Consider the following 22,165-nt stretch of genomic DNA (forward strand, 5'->3'; position numbering starts at 1 on the left):
TTATGTTATTGTTCTCTCACTCTTATGTGATACTGATTATTGTCATTTTTCATGATTACATGCAGATAAGTCCAATCTGACGAAGGCTCAGGCCGAAACGTCATTTGTAACTTGTTTTGGACAAAAACATATATGCTTATGAAAAAAAAATGTTCTTAATACGGACCAATAAAGAGTGATTTTGCATTACTATCCATTGGGACTTACTGACTTAGTCTGGGAGATTTAGAGTGCCAAGGTTACTCACTAATTTTATCTATTATTACCTCTGAGCACCTATATACCAGTGAGCAGAGCTTCCTCTACAGTAGTTCTCCTGATTAGGCATGCCCTTACCTCATGAGCAGGGCATTGCAGCTTTGGTAGCAACCATTACGACATGGACTCTGCTGCTGTGGACCCGGGGAGAGTGAGTGCAGATTCATTGCACCCACACTCCTCACATGAAGGGTCCGCACTCCTAGAAAATGGGGGATACGTTCCCTGAGTGTCTCCCCCCCATATTCTAGACGGTCCAGAGTCGTCGTGGGACCCCTTTATTTTTTTTCTTACAATAAATTGGTGAAAGAGGAAATGTTTTGGGGACTGTTTTTTCAAATAAATTTCTTTTGTCGATTTTTTGTTTTTGTTAGTACTGACAGTTTATGATGTTGGGTATCTAATAGACGCCATGACATCACAAACTGCTGGGCTTGATCTCAGGTGACTTTACAGCTAGTATCAACCTGATTTATTACCCCGTTTGCCACTGCACCAGGGCACGGGATGAGCTGGGGTGAAGCGCCAGGATTGGCGCATCTAGTGGATGCGCCACGTCTGGGGTGCCTGCGGCCTGCTATTTTTAGGCTGTGAAGGCCCAATAACTATGGACCTTCCCACCCTGAGAATACCAGACCACAGCTGTCCGCTTTACCTTGGCTGGTGATCCAATTTGGGGGGGACCCTACTTTTATTGTGTAATTATTAATATTTATAAAATAATTATAAAAAAGAGCCTGAGGGGACCTCCACATTGGATCCCCAACCACGGTAAAGCTGCCAGCTGTGGTTTTCAGGCTACAGCCGTCTGCTTTACCCTAGCTGGCTATCAAAAATGGGGGGACCCAACGTAATTTTTTTTTTTTTAACTATTTTTTAAATAGAAAAAATTAATGGGCTTCCCTGTATTTTCATTGACAACCAAGGTAACGGCAGGCAGATGGGGGTGGCAACCCATAGCTGTCTGCTTTATCTGCGCTGAGAATCAAAAATACCGCGGAGCGCTACGTCATTTTTTTAAAGATTTATTTTTACAGCACTGTGATGTCCAGCAATCAAAATACAGGGAAGCCCATTTTATTTTTAGTTATTTAAATAAATAATTAAAAAAAATATATATGGGCTCCCGCTGCATTTTTTGTATTGCTAGCTAAGGGTAATCCAAGCAGCTACTGGCTGCTAACCCCCACTGCTTGGTGTTACCTTCACTGGCAATGGAAAATCCAGGGAAGCATTTTTTATTTTTTTTGCCAAAAAACTACAAAAAAAGGACGTGAGCTTCGCCATATTTTTGTATGCTAGCCAGGTATAGCAGGCAGGTGCTGGAAGAGTTGGATACAGCGCCAGAAGATGGCGCTTCTATGAAAATGCCATTTTCTGAGGTGGCTGCAGACTGCAATTCGCAGCAGTGGGGCCCAGAAAGCTCAGGCCAACCGGTGGTGCGGATTCCAATCCCCAGCTGCCTAGTTGTACCTGGCTGGACACAAAAATGGGGCAAAGCCTACGTCATTTGTTTTCTAATTATTTCATGAAATTCATGAAATAATAAAAAAAGGGCTTCCCTTTATTTTTGGTTCCCAGACGGGTACAAATAGGCAACTGGGGGTTGGGGGCAGCCGTACCTGCCTGCTGTACCTGGCTAGCATACAAAAATATGGCGAAGCCCACATAATTTTTTCAGGGGGCAAAAAAATTCTGCATACAGTCCTGGATGGAGTATGCTGAGCCTTGTAGTTCTGCAGCTGCTGTCTGTCTGTATGGAGAAGAGCAGACAGCAGCTGCAGAACTACAAGGCTCAGCATACTCCATCCAGGACTGTATGCAGAAGTTTTTTGCCCACCAAAAAAATGACGTGGGCTTCGCCATATTTTTGTATGCTAGCCAGGTACAGCTGGCAGCCACGGGCTGCCTCCAACCCCCAGTTGCCTATTTGTACCCGGCTGGGAACCAAAAATATAGGGAAGCCCGTTTTTTTTAATTATTTCACTTATTTCATGAAATAATTAAAAAACAAATGACGTGGGCTTCGCCCTATTTTTGTGTCCAGCCGGGTACAACTAGGCAGCTGGGGATTGGAATCCGCAGCACAGGTTAGCCCGAGGTTTGTGGGCGCCTCTGCTGCGGATTTCAGTCCGCAGCCGTCCCAGAAAATGGCGCTCTCATAGAAGCGCCATCATCTGGCGCTGTATCCAACTCTTCCAACAGCCCTGGAGCCGGGTGGCTTGTTGGGTAATCATGAGTTAATACTGGCTTTGTTTTACTAGCCAGTATTAAGCCAGAGATTCTTAATGTCAGGCACGTTTGACCCGGCCATTAAGAATCTCCAATAAAGGGTTAAAAAAAAAGACACCACACAGAGGAAAAATACTTTAATAGAAATAAATACACAGACACATTAGAGACTCCATCTTTATTACCCCCTGTCAGCTTTCCACGATCCTGCTCTTCTGTCTTCTTTCTTTCTAGTGTAGTAGTAGTGACGATTGTAGTGAGGAAGGATGAGGCTCACCAGCTCATCACTTGGGGCTGGGGAACCTCCATCCTCACTACAATGCTCACTACAATCGTGCAGCAGCGTGCAGCCTTCACTCCGTGAGTGATCACTGCTGGCTGCTAGCGGTAACGCTGACAGACGCGTTACCATAGCAACGGTGCTCTCGGAGCCGCGGTTAGCGGTGACGTCACCGCTAACTGCGTTGCTATGGCAACGGTGATCTCCGTTAATGACCGGCTGTGTCAGCCGGTCCCTAACGGAACGGGGAGTCGACCGTGTGCTAGAGCATGTCGCCGGTACACGGCGATACACATATGTGCACCGTGTACCGGAGAGATGCACTCGCAGGTCCTACATGACGTGTCATAGTCATGTGACCAGTCTGTAGCCAATGAGATAATAGCCACATGACTGGTCACATGGCTATTTTGACGTCACGATAGGTCCTGCATCTCTGCTGGCAGTGCAGGTCACCGGGAGGATTCAGCGATCATCGGATGGAATAGCGGCAGGAGACAGAGTGCAGAAGGGATCGCGAGGACCGGTAAGTGTTATGGCAATGTTTATTAACTGTTTGTGTACATTTATAATGCATTTTTATGTGTTTGTGATTGCCTCCCATTATAGCCTATACGTTCGAGTTCGGTTCGTCGAACGTTCGACGAACTGAACTCGAACGAGACCTCCGTTCAGCGAACCACCTCGAGCCGAACCGCGACCGGTTCGCTCATCTCTATTACTGACGGTTTCTCCGGTAGCCAGTCTGACACTGACTTCATGTATTGAGTAATTGCACCGTTTATGTATATTTTTTTTTATTCTTGTTATTAAATTCTATATGACACTCTGCTCATTTTTGTAATGTGGAACAAATATGGCACAATTTGTGTATGGCATATATCCAAATTTTGACATTTCTATCAGCAGATTGTTTAGTGATTTGTAGCGATTAATTACAGTTGTATAACATAATTTCTGTCCAGCAGATGGTATGTGTGGACTTTTTATCACAATATTGTACATTTCTATTTAAATGCATAGTTTTATTTATTTATTTTAGTCACTTCCATACCGCCATTAATTCCACAGCGCGTTAGATACTTCAGTATTAACCCTTTCACTCCCTGGCGATTTTCCGTTTTTTACTCCCCTTTTTTCGAGAGTCATAAGTTTTTTTATTTTTCCATCAATATTGCCATATCAGGGCTTATTTTTTGCAGGACGAGTTGTACTTTTGAATTAAACAATTAGTTTTACCATATAGTATACTGGAAAACTGGAAAAAAAAATCCAAATGTGGAGAAATAGTGAAAAAAAGTGAAATTCCACAATTGTTATGTTTTGGTTTTTTTTGTTCACCATGTTCACTATACGGTAAAACTGATGTGTCAGTATGATGCCTCAGGTTGGTACGTGTTCGTAGACACCAAGCATGTATACTTTTACTTTTATCTAAGTTGTGACCTTTTTTTTAGAAGTTTATCTAAAAAAAGAATAGCGCTTTTGTTGCCATTTTCCGAGACTCGAAGTGTTCTCATTTTTTGGGATCTGCGGCTCAGTGACTGTCTATTGTTTGCATCCTGAGCTGCCGTTTTTAATTACCGTATTTTTCGCTTTATAAGACGCACCTGATTATAAGACGCACCCCCAAATTTGGTGAAGGAAAAGAGAATTTTTTTTTTTTAATGGTAAATGGGGTCCATCTTATAATGCCAGTGTCCCTCTAACAAATCATATAGGGTATATGTCCCTCATAGCCCCCCATCCTAAAATTAGCCCCCTTAATCTGGATATGGCCCCCTTATATTGAATATAGCCCCCTTGTGATGGCACACGTTCCCCTGTGCTGCCTATGGTCCCCTATGGATTGCACACGTTCCCGTGTTAGATAACGCCCCCATGCTGCTGCCCATGGCCCCTATAGATCGCACAAGTCCCCCTGTGTTAGATATCGCCCCCATAGTGCTGCCCATGGCTCCTATATAGATCGCACAAGTCCCCCTGTGTTATATATCGCCCCCATAGTGCTGCCCATGGCCCCTATACAGATCGCACAAGTCCCCCTGTGTTATATATCGCCCCCATAGTGCTGCCCATGGCCCCTATATAGATCGCACAAGTCCCCCTGTGTCAGATATCGCCCCCATAGTGCTGCCCATGGCCCCTATATAGATCGCACAAGTCCCCCTGTGTCAGATATCGCCCCCATAGTGCTGCCCATGGCCCCTATAGATCGCACAAGTCCCCCTGTGTCAGATATCGCCCCCATAGTGCTGCCCATGGCCCCTATAGATCGCACAAGTCCCCCTGTGTCAGATATCGCCCCCATAGTGCTGCCCATGGCCCCTATATAGATCGCACAAGTCCCCCTGTGTCAGATATCGCCCCCATAGTGCTGCCCATGGCCCCTATATAGATCGCACAAGTCCCCCTGTGTCAGATATCGCCCCCATAGTGCTGCCCATGGCCCCTATAGATCGCACAAGTCCCCCTGTTAGATATCGCCCCCATAGTGCTGCCCATGGCCCCTATATAGATCGCACAAGTCCCCCTGTGTTAGATATCGCCCCCATAGTGCTGCCCATGGCCCCTATATAGATCGCACAAGTCCCCCTGTGTCAGATATCGCCCCCATGCTGCTGCCCATGGCCCCTATATAGATCGCACAAGTCCCCCTGTGTCAGATATCGCCCCCATAGTGCTGCCCATGGGCCCCTATAGATCGCACAAGTCCCCCTGTGTCAGATATGGCCCCTAGGCTGCTGCCCAAAGTAAAATAAAACCCTCTTTCCTTATCTCCTGCAGCGCTGAGCTCCCTCCTGTCTGCTCCGTGCTTCTGTTCTCCCACTTCCTGGTTGTCAGTGCGGTCATGTGATCGGCACAGCAGGCTGAGATCTCTGCCTGTGCCTGGCTGATCACAGTGGAAGCAGGGACACGGGGAGAAACGCTGCAGGGTAAGTAAAGATTTTTTATTTTAGAATGAGCAGCAGCCTGGGGGCCAAATCTAACACAGGGGTGGGCATGTGCGATCACACTGGGACGCAGGCTCATATAATATGCACCGCTGCCCCAGCCCATCACTGCGGTGCGATTTCAGCACCATTGGAGATGGACAGCGGCTGTGCATATTATATGAGCGGGTGCAGGAGATCAAAGGCAGCAGCCCGCAGCGTTCTCCTGTGCTCCAGAGCTGCTGCCCCCACCTCCCCTGGACGCTGCAGGGTACATATATATATACCACCCCCCCCCCCGTATATTCGGCTTATAAGACGCACCCCCTACTTTCCCCCAAAATTTGGGGGAACAAAAGTGCGTCTTATAAAGCGAAAAATACGGTATACCATTTTTGTATAGATGCAATGTTTCAATCGCCTGTTATTGCATTTTAATGCTATGTTGTGGCGACCAAAAATGTAATTTTGGTGTTTGGAATTTTTTTCTCACCACACCATTTACCGATCAGATTAATTGATTTTTTATTTTGATAGAGCGGGCATTTCTGAATGCAGCGATATGAAATGTGTATTTTTTTAAATTATTTCTTTTTCAATGGGGCAAAAAGGGGGTGATTTGAACTTTTAGTTTTTTTTTAATTTTTTAATAAATTGTCCCTGTCACATAATTCAATCAGCAGACCATCCTAGTCACATGTCAGGGCACGAAGACACGATAGGCACGATTCAGTATGGTGAAACATTTTTCTTGAGACTTGGGACTCAAGTGACAGAGAAGTTATATCAAAAGAATACGAACTGGTGACCTGCCAAAGCATTCTATGACAAAAGAAGTGATATTTCTTCCCCCGTCACAACCCTTCTCCAGATGGTAACTCGTATCTGTGCTTACGATACAGCTCCTCTGTCAGTTGAGACCCAGGGCTCGGGGTCAGCGTTTCCTCAAACTGCAGCCCATCATGATTGTATATTTTTCACCACCATACACCGTATATTACCGGGCAGGAACCATCCATATAGCTCTGCTGCCAGCAATAGATAAGTGCAGCAAAGCTGCAGGAAGCCATTTTTTAACTTTCCACCTGGCGCTTCTTTAGGACTCATGATGATTTAATTTATCATGTACCCATTAACGAGAAGAGGCCTATGTGACTGAGGACAGCAGAGCCTCAAGGGATCATCTGGAAAGGTAAATTGTAACTTTTTTTTTTTAGTTGGATAAATTGTGGGAGAGCAGCATTATCTGAATACCCCTATTAATTATAATGATGGCTGGACCATACATTACATGCAATTTTACCTTTTATGTCACCACAATTTCCTCATATATTGTAAACTTGTGAGCAGATTCCTCACTCCTCTTGGTATTTGTTGCATTCTGTGTTACTCTGTAATCTCTTATTTTGTTTATACATATACCATCTGAAGTGTAAAGTGTAGTGGATTACGTTGGCACTAAGAAATAAAAAAATATTAAGTGATTATTATGATATATTGGGGGTCTGGCGTTGGATAGAGGACATGTAATTCCAATGAATTGGAGAACGAGGGTATCTAATTATAATGAATCCAGGGACATGTAATTGTAATGAATTGTTGGTGACGATATGTAAATAGAATGAATTGGGTGAGTGGGAGGAGCAGAGTGGTGGAAGGCTGAGGACACAGGACATTGGCTGGTAAGGATTTGGGTAAAAGAGTACAGTGACGTACGAATGCTCTTTCACGATTATCTTTCAGTTTAAAAAAGCTTTTCTTGCTGAGAGATGGTGGGTCTCTTGTTTGTGAAAGAAACTAGATTATTATGTATAGCACTGTCCCTTAATGCAGTGCCATGAAAAATAATTCATGCACCATTAACTTTTTCACGTTACACCCACAAACCTAAATATATTTTATTGGGATTTTATGTGATGCACCAACATGAAGTAGCAAGTATTTGTAAAGTGTAAGGGAAATGATACATGGTTTTCTAAATATATTAAAATATACATCTGAAAATTGTGATGTGCATTTGTGCATACCTCTGAGTCAGTACATTGTAGAACCATCTTTCATTGCAATGACTGCTGCGAGTCTTTGGGGGTATGTCTCTACCAGCTTTGCACATCTAGAGGCTCAAATTTTGGTCCATTCTTATTTGTAAAATAGCTTTAGATCAGTGAGATTGGATGGAGAGCGTTTGTGAATGGCAATTTTCAAGCCTTGCCATAGATTCTCAATGGGATTTAGGTCTGGGCTGTGACCGGGCTATTCAAAGACATGAATATGTTTTGATCTAAATCATTCCATTATAACTCTGGCAGCATGTTTATGGTTTTTTTCCTGCTAGAAGGTGAACTTATCCTCTAACAAGTTTTCCTCCAGGATTGCCTTTAGTTTAGCTTCATCTATTTTCTCATTCACTCTGACAGCCTCCCTGTCTCTATCGAAGGAAAGTATCCCCATACCATGATGCTGTCACCTTCATGCTTGATGGTGGGAATGGTGTTTCAGGGTGATGTACAGTGTTAATTTTCTTGCCACATCTGACCAATGCACCTTCTTCCACATGCTAGCTGTGTCCCCTACATGATTAGAAACTGCAAACAAGACTTTTTATGGCTTGCTTTGTAAAATAGATTTTTAATTGCCAGCTCTAACAGATTTGTTGCATATACTTGAAATAGTTGTCATGTGGACAGATTCTGCCACTTGAGGCCGGTTTCACACATCCGCATTTTCGCCAGTTTGCCAGATTCGGTGCACGCCAGTACAGTGTATACAGTACAATGGCAGCACCGCAACTTCCGTGTCACATGCTCCGGTCACGTGACAGCGGTTGTTGCGCTGCCATTGTACTGTATACACTGTACTGGCATGCGCCAAATCCGGCAAACCGGCGAACAGCCGGATGTGTGAAACTAGCCTAAGCTGTGTGGGTCTCTGCAACTCCTCCATAGTGACAATCTGCCTCCTTGCTGCTCCTCTAATTAGAGCTGTTCTTACTTAAAATGTCACTTTAGGTGGACAGCTATATCTTGGTAGGTTTGCAGCTGTGCCATGTTCCTTACATTTTTGGATGCTGGTTTAAATAGTGAAATGTTCAGAACTTAAGCTATATATTTTTTACAACTTAACCCTGCTTACTCTTCTTCACAATTTTATCCCTGACCTGTCTGGTGTGTTTCTTATTTTTCATTATGCTGTTTGATTCATAATGTTCTCAAAGAAACCTCTGACACCTTCACAAAACAGCCGTAGTTATACTGAGAATAAATTACACACTCAGTTTACTACTTAGGTGACTTTTGCAGGCGATTGGTCACTCAGGATTTTATTAAGGGGTATCTCACTGAATACAAATGCATTTCACAATTTTCAGATTTTTTTGTGTGTTGGTATGCCACAAACTGGAATTTCATTGTTTTTGGGGTTTTTTAAGGGTTTGCATCAGTTCATGTAATGAACATGCCTTCCACTGTGAACATTTGGTTTTCATTTTATTGTGAACCAAACAATAGAGCAAAATAACTGAAAACTTCAGTGTGCATAACTAACCACTCCCCTACAGTCTGTACTTTATAGAGCCTCATTTTGTGGCAATTACAGCTGCAAGTCGCTGTGGATTTTTGCCCCATTCCTCAAGGCAAAACTCCACTGGCTCCTTCAAGTTAGATGGTTTCCTCTGCTAAACAGCAATCTTCAAGTTTGACTACAGATTTTCAATTGGATTAAGGTTTGGTCTTTGACTAGGCCCCTCCAATACATTTACACGTTTCCCCTTAAACTACTTGAGTGTTAATTTAGCAGTATGTTTTTGGTCATTGTCTTGTTGGATGGTAAACTTCTGCCCCAGTCTCAAATCACTGACAGACTGAAACAGGCTTTTCTCAAGAATATCCCTGTATTTCACACCATCCATCTTCCCCTCGACTTGGACCAATTTCTCTGACCCTGCTGCCGAAAAATATCCTCACAGCATGATCCTGCCACCAGCACGGCTGGTCAGGCAGTTGGTGACCCTATGGTGGGCGTTAGAATTTGGGGGGTTATTTTGGGGATCCGCTATGGAGTCCAGGAGATATTGTGGGAGGTATTGTCTTGTGCTATCTGCACACTTCACGATTGTTACAGTTGTCATACTATTGCGTATATCTGTAGGTGCGGGAGATGTTTTATTTTGCTTGGTGTAGTTGTGCTTGGACTCTATAGGGGATTTTGAATGCCTGGTGATAATGATTATAGCGTTTCGCGAGAAACTCAGGTGGAAGTCGGCGGTGGGGCAGAGCTTGAGACTGGTTGAGGGATATTGGTGAAGTGACGGTGGATAGCTGTGTCCAGGGTGTTTTTTTGTGGTTTGTTTTGGTAGTCATGAGGGTCTTTTGGTGTGAAGTTTACCGCTGCTCCATCAGTTTTGATAGGGGTTTTGATGGTGGTTCAATGACCTGGAGGGCCGTTTTGAGGGTGCATTTGGTCAGCTTAAGCGTTAGTGCTGCAGTGGGGTGTGTAATATTATTGACTGGTGGTGATGTGGAAGCTGCGTTTTACGAGGGTGTGTTTTATACGCCTCTGTCCAAGTCAGGCGCCCCAAAAGTGGCGGAGTGAGTACTGGGGTTTTTTCGGGGGGTTTCAGGTCCGCTGTCTGCGACGTGGTTTGTTGCGGACAGATGTTAGGCGGAGGTTGATCTGGGTTGGACGGCAGGTTTTTAGGATCCCTCCTTTTTTACCGCGGTATCGATACTACCCCGGGGGTCTTGAATTAGGCTATTTACACGGATTTGGTGTCCAGGTTATTTGTTTATTAATTGGAACGGTGTTGGTGGTTAATACAAAAAAAAGGGGTGGTACGATAATCTTTTGTTGGAGATGGAGTTTGAGGCCATTTTTTCCAGGGCTGGAGTTTTCCAGTGTTTATTTACAATTTGGAGATAGAGTTTGAGGCTGCTTTTCTATGGTGGAGTTTCCAGTGTTTATTTACAATTCTTGGGGTTCCACATATGTCATGTGGAGCTGGGTGCTTTATGGTTGCTAATTGCCTGGTTGTTTTGGAGTTCGTCCTTTGTGGGTACTGTCAGGTTGTCGTGGATGGTCTGGAATCAGGGATGGTCTAAGGCTTGCTTTTCGGTCTGTGGGCCAATCGGGGGACTGTTAAGGTGTTTTCTTTATGCCCAGGGTGTCTTGGCAGCTCGCATGTGTTTGACAATTCCACAGGTTTGTTTCATCCGGGTAGTGCCCGACGTCTGGTATAAGGTCATGGGTAATTATTGGACTCCAGTGTTTATCGTGCTGCTGTTTAGTGGTAAAGTTTGGTTGAGTGAGTATGTGGCTCATGTGACGCTTAGGGTCTTTGTATGATCTGCAGTTATTATGGGGTTGTTTACTGGAGACTGCACAGGGGTAGATTTTCTCAACGTTTTGTATATACGTGGACAGGTGTGTTCCCACCACGGCATTTAGTTGCAGGCGGAGCTTTCGGCTGACCGTATAGGGTGGTATTAGTTTCCGGCTGTTGGTAAAGGGCTCCACAAGAGTTTATTATACAGTGGAGGTAGTTCTCCGGTCACGGAGGCCAGGGGGTCTTTTGGGGGCGGTTTGCTCTGCTTTGCCATTCGTGTATGTGAGTCTTGGAGATATCTGTAGGCTTGTTTAGATTTATTTCCTCTTTTAGTGCTCCTAGACTGTTAGAGCTTGGGTACTGTGTTGGTGCGAGGAATGAGTAACATTTGGGGTGGGCGGCCCATTGTGTTAACTATTGAGACCGGGTGGTCACCGCTGTCGGTGAGTTGTTTGATTATCCAGCTAGCCAGTGCCGATTTCAGCTGTGTTCCGTTTGTCGGGAATGGTGTATAGAGCTGGCGGCAAGACATTTTGTCTCAATGTCTTTTCGATCAGTCTCACATGGGGGTGTGTAGCCCCTGTGGCGCTAAATAGCCAGGAGGTCCATTTGGTCCCTCGTATTTGCTAGTTCTGTCTGGACTTCAGAGACAAAAGCGTTGCACGGCGCAGCCTTGTGTGAGACGCAGTTGTGTGCAAGCAGGTCGTGACTGCGACCTTTCTTTCTTCAATGTCGGGCTGGTGATATGCCATGGAATTGGAATCTAGTGCGGGGTGCACTGGAGGTTTGTCGGCAGAGTGGTGCGAAGGATTCCGGTAATCGAAGGGGAGCTGGGCTCCATTTGGGTTGGCTTGCGGCAGTTTAAGGCCAAGTGGTGGACAAGTTGTAGGCACGGGCCACCTGGTTGGTGCAAAGTTGTGATGATAGGCTCGGGGTTATGGTATCAGCAGTTCCGGAGAGGCGCGTGTTTCCGAGTTTCTTCTGGATTTCGGGACATGTTGGTGTTGGTTTTATGCTTTCATTTTGTGAATGTGTGTTGGATCCGCTTTTCAGCGGGGTTTGGGTGAGGAGTTCATTTCGCTTTTGGTAATAGTAGCAATGGTAGTGGTTGTCTGTTTGGGGTGGGAGTGCGCAGGAGATGCGCACAATTATTGGGGGTCATTTGGCAGGTTACTAGGTTGGGTCAATCACTTTTATGGGTCATTGAGTAGGCTGTGGTGGTGAGATGGGTGTACTTCTTTAGGTTTTGGGACCGCCTCTTTGGCGGCGGGGTTTGTTGACACACATTGGGAAATGGTGGGTTCCTTTTCTTCAGGCCGTGCTCAGCTTGATGGGCTTTAGTTCGTCAGGGTCATTTTGATGCATTAGTTGATTGGTTTTGCTAATTGCCCTGGGTGGATACTTGAGGGTGGTGCTATCACGCAAGGTTGACGGGACCACCTGACGTTTTGGTACTACACGCGGGTGGAGGAGACTTGGTAGCTGGGGGGTCCAGGGTCTTGACCCATGACATCGGGCCTGACTGCCTTGGGTCCTTGTCTTCCTGCCCGGGTGTTTGTGCTCTTGTGGTCGGTCATAGCGGTTCCTGTGTTTGGAATCATACCAAGATTGGTTGGTAGAGCACATTTTCAGGGATCTGTCAGAGGTTAAGGGAAGCACTGTCAGAGGCTAAGGGAACCAGTGCAGGTTCTTTTGTTACCATAAGAATGGTTGGCTTGGTCAGTTTATCAGTCGGTGTGCGATTATCGGAGGCGCCTGCAGTGTTGTGGTCCCAACGAGGCAGAGTTTGCGTCCCATTCTTTCAGGATGGGGGCGGTGACTCAGGTGGCTCGTTGAGGACTGGTCACGCAGGCGGTGCTTAGGATCGGACGCTGAGGTCGGCTAGTTGCAGGTCTTGTATGCGGCTGGCTATGTCGTGAAGGTGGTTCGGTGCAGGTGGAATTGTGAGGTCCAATGGGGTTCGTTTTCGCCCGTTTGGTATTGATACCAAGGCATTGGTTACTAGAGCCTTGGAGTCAGCTTGGGTTGGTTTTGGTGGCCACATTCGCACGTACAAGGTGTCATACGTGCTCGCTGTGGTGGAAAGAAAGGGATATTTGAAGTCGGTGGATTGCACAAAGTGCGGGGGGGGAAACCCAGTGCAGGAACCGGTTACCCCTGGTGGTGCAATGGTGTACTTGGTTAAGGTGGGTCCCTGCTGTGCTGGGTCACAGCGGGACATGTTAATGTGGGTCCCTGCTATGCTGGGTCACAGCAGGGTATGTTAACGTCGGTCCCTGCTGGGCTGGGTCCCAGTGGGACATTGGTTGGGCAACACTCGGCTGGGTGTCCTCGAGTCGGTGTGGTGCGGCTGAAGGCACGTGGTGGAGCTGGTGTTGCAATCATGTACAATGGACTCTTCATTTACTCCCCCTTCTTTACCAGTGGTTATGTTTTGGAATATTAATATGTTTATGGATGAAATGTTATTGTTTGTTCGGTGTTAATAAATGGGACTGCTGTGGCCTTTTACATCCAATGTCACGCAGTTGTTGTGTCTTATTTTAGGTTAAGAAGGGGAAAGTGTGGGTTTTGGGTTGGGTCATTCCGGTGAGGCAATGGCCATCAGTCAGTCTTTCCTAAGTCATGCATTTTGTTCATTTAATATAGTTTTACATGATAAGCCTACATACAGACCATGTAGGTTGAGCGCATTACTTATTGTTTTGTTTATTGTACTTGCAGATTCCAGGTCTTTCTGTTGTTATCCACAACTGGTCCTTTGGCTTTTGGACAACTATTCTGATAATTAATTTCACTCCTCTGTTTGAAATCTTGTGGGGAGCACCTGGTCATGGCCAATATATGGTGATGTTATGTTCTTTCCACTTCAAGATTATGGCCCCAACAGTGCTCACTAGAACATTCAGTAGTTTACACATTTTTATGTAACCAATGCTATCATTATGTTTTGCAACAGTAAGATTGTGAGGGTCTTGATACAGCTCACTGATTTTATTCATCATGATTAGAGATGGGTGAGCACTAAAATTCTCAGGTGCCCGTTAGTCTAGTTGAGCAGGTCATACACTCTGAAATGGATCAACTAGAGTAACGAGTATTATGGAAGTTAATGATTGGGCAGTTTGGCTCTCCGCCCACATACAGCCAGCCATATACAGAGCATTTTCGGTGTTGTTTTTACCCCCTGGGGAGCCATTCAGGCACTGCAAATTGCTCGCACTGAGGGTGTTTTTTTTGTATTTTATTTCAAATAAAGGATTTTTTTGGTGTTTGTGTTTATTTCTTTTCACTTACAGATTAGTAATAGGGAAGGTCTCACAGATGCCTCTCATTACTAATATAGGGCTTAATGACCGCTGTGAGCTGTTTTTAACCCCTTATTACCCCGATTGCCACTGCACCAGGGCAATCGAGATTATCCAGGTAAAGTTCAGGGATTGTCACATCTAATGGATGCAACAATCCTTGGTGGCCTATCTATGTAGCTTATCCTACTGTATGCTAGGGGCTGTGATTTTCTCTTATATATCCTATTGGATGGATTTTTTGCACCAAGCATTTTATACTGGCCAATTGCTCTGCATTATTACATCACTGAACTATATTGCACTTTATTTATCTTAGAGTGCACCCCCTAGTGTCACCTCTTAGATTTCTCACCTGTGACCTGCATGCAGTTTCTCTTATTTTGATACATAGCCAAGATAAGCACATGGCTGGGGGCTGCAGCCTGTAGCCGTATGCTTTATCTGTGCTGAGTATCATAATATGAGGGGACCCCATGCCAATTTATTTTATGTATTTTTACACCACGATAGGGACACACACACAGGGTCTGCAACAATTGCAAGCAGTCAGACACACTGTCACACTGGGGGGGTGCGGTCTGATTGCAACCAATCACAGACACACGGACTGCCAGTGGACAGAGGGAACAGTGCGTATATATGAAGTATAGTAGTGAGTGGCTACAGGATACAGTCACGTGGAGACTGGAAACTATAATGTGCCTGCTTTTCCCTATTGTCTTTCTTTTTCCTTCAGTTTGTTTTTTTTTTTTAAATAACCACATTTGCCGGATCTGGATAGGTACCCTGAGACCCTGAAAACTTTGGACTCAGGATCATTGCATGGGTACTTGTGAGCCAATGCAGATCCGGATTTTTACAGTCCGGGTCCTCCCATCACTATTCATGATATGTTTCTTGAGTGGCACCTTGATAATGAGACCTCAATTTATAGACCGTCAGGTGAACCAGCTGATAATATTTTTCACTAAGTGGCAGGATTGATTTTTTAGTTACTGATAGATTTCAGCTGGTGTCATGACGTTCCATGACTTTTTGCATCTTTTTTTCTTCATATGTTCTGTTCTTTTTCCCTGTGTTATTTCTCATTATTATATATAACTTAATTTATGAACACCTATGGTTTGATTTCTTTATCTGTGTGAATTGGATGGGTTACGACCGACATCTGGTGAAAATTTCATGTCAATGGCACTTTTAGAAATATATTTACTAATACGGGCGTCACACGATCCCGCCCACCTCCTTCCTTCCGCATAGCCGGCGGGAGCTGCGGGACGCAGGTAAGCTGTGTTCATCGTTCCCGGGGTGTCACACGGAGCGATGTGTGCTACCCCGGGTACGATGAATAACCGGCGCAAAGAAAAATAAACGATTTTTTAAAATTAAACGACGTGTAAACGATACACGATTTGTAACCGATTTGTGATCGTTCTGAGACGCTCGTAGGTGTCACACGAAATGACGTCGCAAACGATGCCGGATGTGCGTCACGAAAACCGTGACCCCGACAATATATCGCACGATAGATAGTCTCGTGTGACGCCCGCGTTAGTGACATGTTCAATACTTATTTCATCTACTGTACATACACATCAATAATTGTCTCTGATGGTAATGACTCTTTAAGTTTTATTATGGTCCATAGAAGTGATTTAATATGACAATGTGGACTTCTAACCAATAAGGTATTTACTCCTGTTCTGAGGTTTTGCAGTCAGAAAATAGCAAATCTTGTTCTGAAGCTTTACTGCTGGGGAATATTATGTAGGGTCCGAGTCCATTCCTGACAATGACAAATGCCCCAATTATTTGCATTGCTCTATCTACTTTTACACCGTACACTTTGTAGCAGATGTCAGTGTATTGCAGCATTGTTCCTTCCAAGTGATTGGGGGAGTTCCTGAGAAGTGGACCCTCACTTATCTGATATTCTGAGAATACCATATTGTGAGACTAGAATGAACTTAAATTTTCTTCCCAAAAATACTAATATGAATTATAACCTAAAACGGAGGAAGAGTGTGTACTTCAGTGATCCACATATCTGGAGTGCAGGCAATTGTCTATTGAGTCAGAGTTTTGACATTATTATTTTATGCGCTTAAGAATTATGCTTGAGGATCATTTCGGGCATATTTCTCAATGTAAGTGCTTGCAGGTCAAGCCTTGTTAATCGCTACCCTGCAGGCTGTTATGTTCTCTGATCCTGATCTTGGATAGGTTTTGTGATTCAGCCTGACAACTCTAAGCTACCGTTTCCTCACTCTTCATAACTTGAGCCACATTTGAAAACTATTCCTGGCCAGTTTTATGTTCATCTGTTTCACATCTGCTGTCATGTGTTGTCTTGATGATTAGTATGGTAGTTGAATTTTATTTCCCCTGCCCTTTTTTTGCCCTTAGAATTACCGGGCAGTCTACTTGACTGTGAAGTCAAATGTTCTGACATTTCCAGTTCACCACCCACCACGGATATCAGTATTAATATATACATTGGTCATAACTACGCACATCATTTTCATGTTTTTTTGTTTGCTTCTGGTCACCTGGCCGATGAAGGCTTGGATTTGGCAATTGCTTCAGATATGACAGCAAGTATAGGGCTGTATTCAGTGTTTTTCTTGTCATCAAAAATAAAATATGTAAATGTTAACAGAACGCTTTTCCCATATCATCATAGACTTGTCCAGTTACATGTTTACTCATCTTCATTTTATTCGTATTCAATTATTACTGCTGATCTTTTGTTTACATGCTGGGAGTCCTTACAAATTTGTGTTGCATATGTGATGTCTTTGGACCTCCAAACATTCATTGTGAGGTGCAGCCTATTGTCTGACTTGTATGTATAGTATACCTGGACCACATTAACTGTAATATCATATATGATGCTAACCCTGGTCATATCAGTTTGTGCACATTCCATTTTTATCTGTGTTTATCTATTTTATCATTTTTTATATTATATTTGTATATAGTATTTTATTTATATAATGTATATACTGTCATTTTATATATATGTGTATATATATATATATATATATATATATATATATAATGTATTTGCTGTCATTGTATATCAATTGCTTAAGGTCTCTGAGTAAATTAAGGCTTCATTTGGGAAGTGAAATGTAACTTTAGGAACATGGATGTGCCAAATATATGCCATGGTATATTGGGTTTCGTATGGCCAGTTTGAGGCAATCTGCAGGAATTCTACTTGCTTTTTGGAGCTTCTCCCAATAATTGGATTGATTTACTGGTCACCTTTTGCCCTACCAAATGTTCAAGCTTCTCTCACAAGCTTGGTTGCGATGATAGCTGCTTGTTTGCTACATCTTGTAGGATTTGTATCACTGTTTTGGTTCCATTTACTGTACACTGGAAGATTATGGTGAACATCAGAGTATTCCTGGGTATGCTTATTTCATGATAATCTTGCAATCTAAACAAGCTGCTGTTAACCTGATGAACAAGCAATACATTCTTCCATTGGATGAAATGATCTTTTGGACTGCATAAAAGATCATTGATCTCAGCAGCACGTCACCCTGTGTAAACAAGATTCTCCTTGATGAAAACAATGGTAGCCTATGCGCACAGAGCGGTCTATAACAGATTGTTCTGTGCACATCTGAATCCAGATTGGCCTTTTTAGGCTATGTGCACATGCTGCGTTTTTTTGACGCTGCGTTTTTGGCCACTAAAAACGCACAAAAACACACCCGCGGCAAAAAAAGCGACAAAAAACGCATGCATTTTTACCGCGATTTGGTGCGTTTTTGGCTGCGTTTTGCTGTGTTTTTCTGCGTTTTTCTAATGCATTGCATGGGGGGGAAACGCAGGAAAGAATTGACATGTCCATTTTTTTTTAAGCTCAAAAACGCAGCTTAAAAAACAAGTTGTGTGCGGACAGCAAAAATGAAAACTCATAGACTTTGCTGGGGAAGCAAAGTCATGCAGTTTTGAGGCCAAAAACGCACCCGAAAAACACGCAAAAACGCACTGTGTGAACTTACCCATAGACTGCATATTGTACAACACAGATCCGCAAACAAGCAGTTGATCACTGATCTTTTAGTGCCTCAGTTCACCCAGTGTGAATGGGTCCTAAGCCATTGCCTTTAATCAGTCACTTTCTAGAAGGTATGGCATAGCATTGCAAAATAGGGTGATAGGCCTGCCTATTTAATGTGTCACTCAAATGTTCTTCTCTTTGATTTATACTAGTCAGTTTAGATGTAACTATACATAATATCTCCAATTCTGTTATTTTGTGTAACTTAATCCTTTGAGATGTCTAACAAGGTCATGTAGGTGTGATGGTCAGCTGCCCTCACACTTTTGTCCATGTAGTGTATTTGGCGTCACTTTTCATGCATTTTTCTCATAAGTACTTAAAAAATGCTTATAAATATACAAGAATGAAAATATACTAGTTTGGTTTGGGTCCCATTTTAAAGACATATCTTGCACCATAAGAACAGTTTATTACACAGATGAATTTTAAGAGGATCACATATACTGTAATTTATATGGGAAATATATTTTTGTGATAGATGCTCATGTTGGTCTGTTCATTGAGTGTGTATATTTATTGCTTGCTATGCATTATACTTTGGTAAACCTGAATCTCTCTCTGTTCTGGGATTTTTAGGTTCAAGCCAGGGAGACTATTGTCAAAGCACTTGAAGAGTGTGACCTTGGCAAAACTGAAAAGTGTGTTCGGATTAATTCTGTGTCCAGTGGTCTTGCAGAAGAAGATCTGGTAGTCATTCTACAGTCTAAAGTCTTGCCTTCCTGTGTCATGCTGCCCAAGGTTGAATCTTCTGAAGAAGTGAAATGGGTGAGTCTTTTAAGCATTCCTACAAAGCACACAATGGGCCAGGAATTCAATTTGTTTCCTCTTTTTATGCAAAGCCTGGCTTAATTTCAAACTCTAATCCAACAAAAGGTAAAGATTCAATGCCATGCATTTTTTTTCTTTATGTGGCTGCACATAGCCAAAAATGGAAATGCAAAGAGAACCACATCTCTTATTTTCTCACATTTATTTGGCCTATTCAATTAAATTGTTATAAATGTTTAGTTTAACCCCTTACCAATATATGAAGTACATATAAATCATATGCTGGCTCCCTGATTTGGTGCGGGCTCGCAAGCTGAGCCCACATCTTTCCTGACATGTTATAGCTGTGATATTGACCCATCATATGCCTTCAGCAGCCATGAATGAAGCTGCATTTACAGCACGCTCATCATGGGGGCACATTATGTGATCATCGACACACAAGTGACGAGATCATGGGGCATTAATAGGTTGACATGATGGCCAGGAGTTGAAAACTTTTGTACGTGTCAAGACTATTCTCCTGGGAAAGTCAACTTGTAGTTGGCGTTCATAGGAAACCATGATTTTTGCTATATACAACAGTATTGCTTTGTATAATACAAGTGATTTAGATGTTTACAGGTTCAAGTCCCCTATGTAGACTACCAAATACAGTAAGATGTGAAGGTTTTCAAAATATTTAAAAAAAACACCCTAAAAGTTCAAATCACCCTTCTTTATCCACACTAAAAATTAACAATAATTTAAAAAAACAACGCATATTTGGTATTGTTACATCGGTAGAGGTACAATCTATCAAACTATCAAATTAATTCGCCTGATTGGGGTTTTTGTCCACCGCAACACTACTATAAAATAGAATAAGAGGCAATTAAAACATTGTATCTACCCCAAAATGGTATCTGGAAAAACATCAGCTCAGGGCACAAAGAACAAGTCCCTCACGTGTTTCTAAAAATGGCAAAGCAAGCAAAAATTTTTTATTTATTTATTTATTTTTCTACATTTTTGAATTTTTGTTCACTTAAATAAAAAAAAAACAAAAAACTATGTATGTTTGCATAATAATACTGACCTGGAGAATCGTATTGCCAGGTCATTTTTACTGTAAAATGAATGGCGTAAATAAAGATAAACAAAATAACTGCAGAATTTCGCCGCACTTAGAATTTTTTTGCTTTACATGAATGGTGTTGTTCAAATGTAAATGGTGTCATTCAAAAGTACAACTTGTCCTGCAAAAAAAAAAAAAAACACTCATAGCTATATGGATGGAAAAAGATTAAAAAGTTATGGCTCTTGGAAAAAGGGTAGGAAACAAAACTAAAAGAAATTGGCCCAAGTGAGAAGGTGGTAATGGTTAGGTGTATAGCAAAACTTTTTTTTTTCCTTAATCCTTTACATTTGCAGCAGAGAGGGGGGAAGTATATCCCTAACATGCTATAAAAGGACAGCAAATAGATGTCGGAGGCACGGGAGCGGCATCTGTGGGCTTTTAGCTGTAGGACTGTAATATACAGCCAAACATACCTTTGCAATGGCTGGGATCAGAGATTACTGCAATCCTCAGCAATTTGTTACAGTTGTCTGTAACCTTTGGGCATAATGCATTTCAATACAAAAATATTACAGTGTATTACACAAGCAATAAAACCATGTCAAGCTCAAATCTGTAATTGGAGCAATAGAAAAAGTTCAAACAAAAATAATTAAGCAGATCGAAACCTAGAAACTGTTTCCTTTCTGCAAAACTTTTAACATGAAAATATATTAGATTTTTGGATATCAAAGAAGTTTATTAATAGGTATAATGTACCTTTGTGGCGCCAATAAAACTAAATTGTATAACAACAAAAAAACTGCTACAAAGCTATTTTGATGGAAAATGTAAAAAGTTGAAAAGTCATGGCTCAAGGCCCAGTCACACACAACGACTTACCAGCGATCCCGAAAACGATGCGACCTGATAGGGATCGCAGGTAAGTTGCTGGGAGGTCGCTGGTGAGATGTCACACAGTCAGATCTTACCAGCGATGCAGGAACAATACAGGTCGCAGTAGCGACCTGTATAACGATCTCAGCAGTCACTGTGACTCTGTCACACAGTGTCAAACACAGCGATGTGGCCTGCCCAGGAGGACATCGCCTTTGAAGAAAATGACCTGGACCATTCAGCAACGACTAGAGATCTCACAGCAGGGGCCTGATCGCTGGTAGGTGTCACACATAACGAGATCGCAACGGGATCGCTACTGCGTCACCAAAACGGTGACTCAGCTGCGATCTCGCTAGCAATCTCGTTATGTGTGACAGTACCTTCAGAATGTTTTTATGAAAAACAAAGACATTTACTGTTTCTATTAAGTTTAAAAAGGTGTTTATATTGCAGATCTGTGTTCTAGGATTTTCGTGTGTGATTATTCTATGGTATTTTGTAAACTGCTTTGCTTCTAAGAGGTACTTTGCACATTGCGACATCGCTACTGCGATATCGTCGGGGTCAAATCGAAAGTGACGTACTTCCGGCGCCGGTAACAACGTCGCAACGTGTAAAGCCTAGGAGAGAAGATGAACGAGCATGAAACAGTCAAAAATCGCTGATCTGTGTCACGTCGTTCATTTTCATAATGTCGGTGCGTCCGCAGATACAATGTTGTTTGTCGTTCCTGCAGCTCCACACATCGCTGTGTGTGAAGCCACAGGAGCGATAAACATCTCCTTACCTGCGCCCACCATCCACCGGCAATGCAGAAGGGAGAAGGTGGGCGGGATGTTTACATCCCGCTCATCTCTGCCCCTCCGCTTCTATTGGCCGGCCGATTAGTGATGTCGCGGTGACGTCGAACGCACCGCCTCCTTGAAGGAGGGATTCTTCGGCAGTCACAGCGACGTCACCGACCAGGTAAGTGGGTGTGAAGCTGCCGTAGCGATAATGTTCGCTACGGCAGCTATCACAAGATATCGCATGTTCGACGG

The 22,165-nt window shown here is 43.2% G+C and overlaps 1 protein-coding gene across 1 annotated transcript in view; it reads left to right on the plus strand.

The window, feature by feature from the left end:
• CLYBL (citramalyl-CoA lyase) overlaps positions 1-22,165 on the plus strand; it is a 504,570-nt gene that overhangs the window by 406,531 nt on the left and 75,874 nt on the right. Inside the window, 1 exon segment of the mRNA XM_075334351.1 lies at positions 18,995-19,183. Coding sequence (XP_075190466.1) covers positions 18,995-19,183 — 189 coding nt within the window.

This window comes from Anomaloglossus baeobatrachus, chromosome 2, assembly GCF_048569485.1.
Source record: "Anomaloglossus baeobatrachus isolate aAnoBae1 chromosome 2, aAnoBae1.hap1, whole genome shotgun sequence".
Classification (NCBI taxonomy): domain Eukaryota; kingdom Metazoa; phylum Chordata; class Amphibia; order Anura; family Aromobatidae; genus Anomaloglossus; species Anomaloglossus baeobatrachus.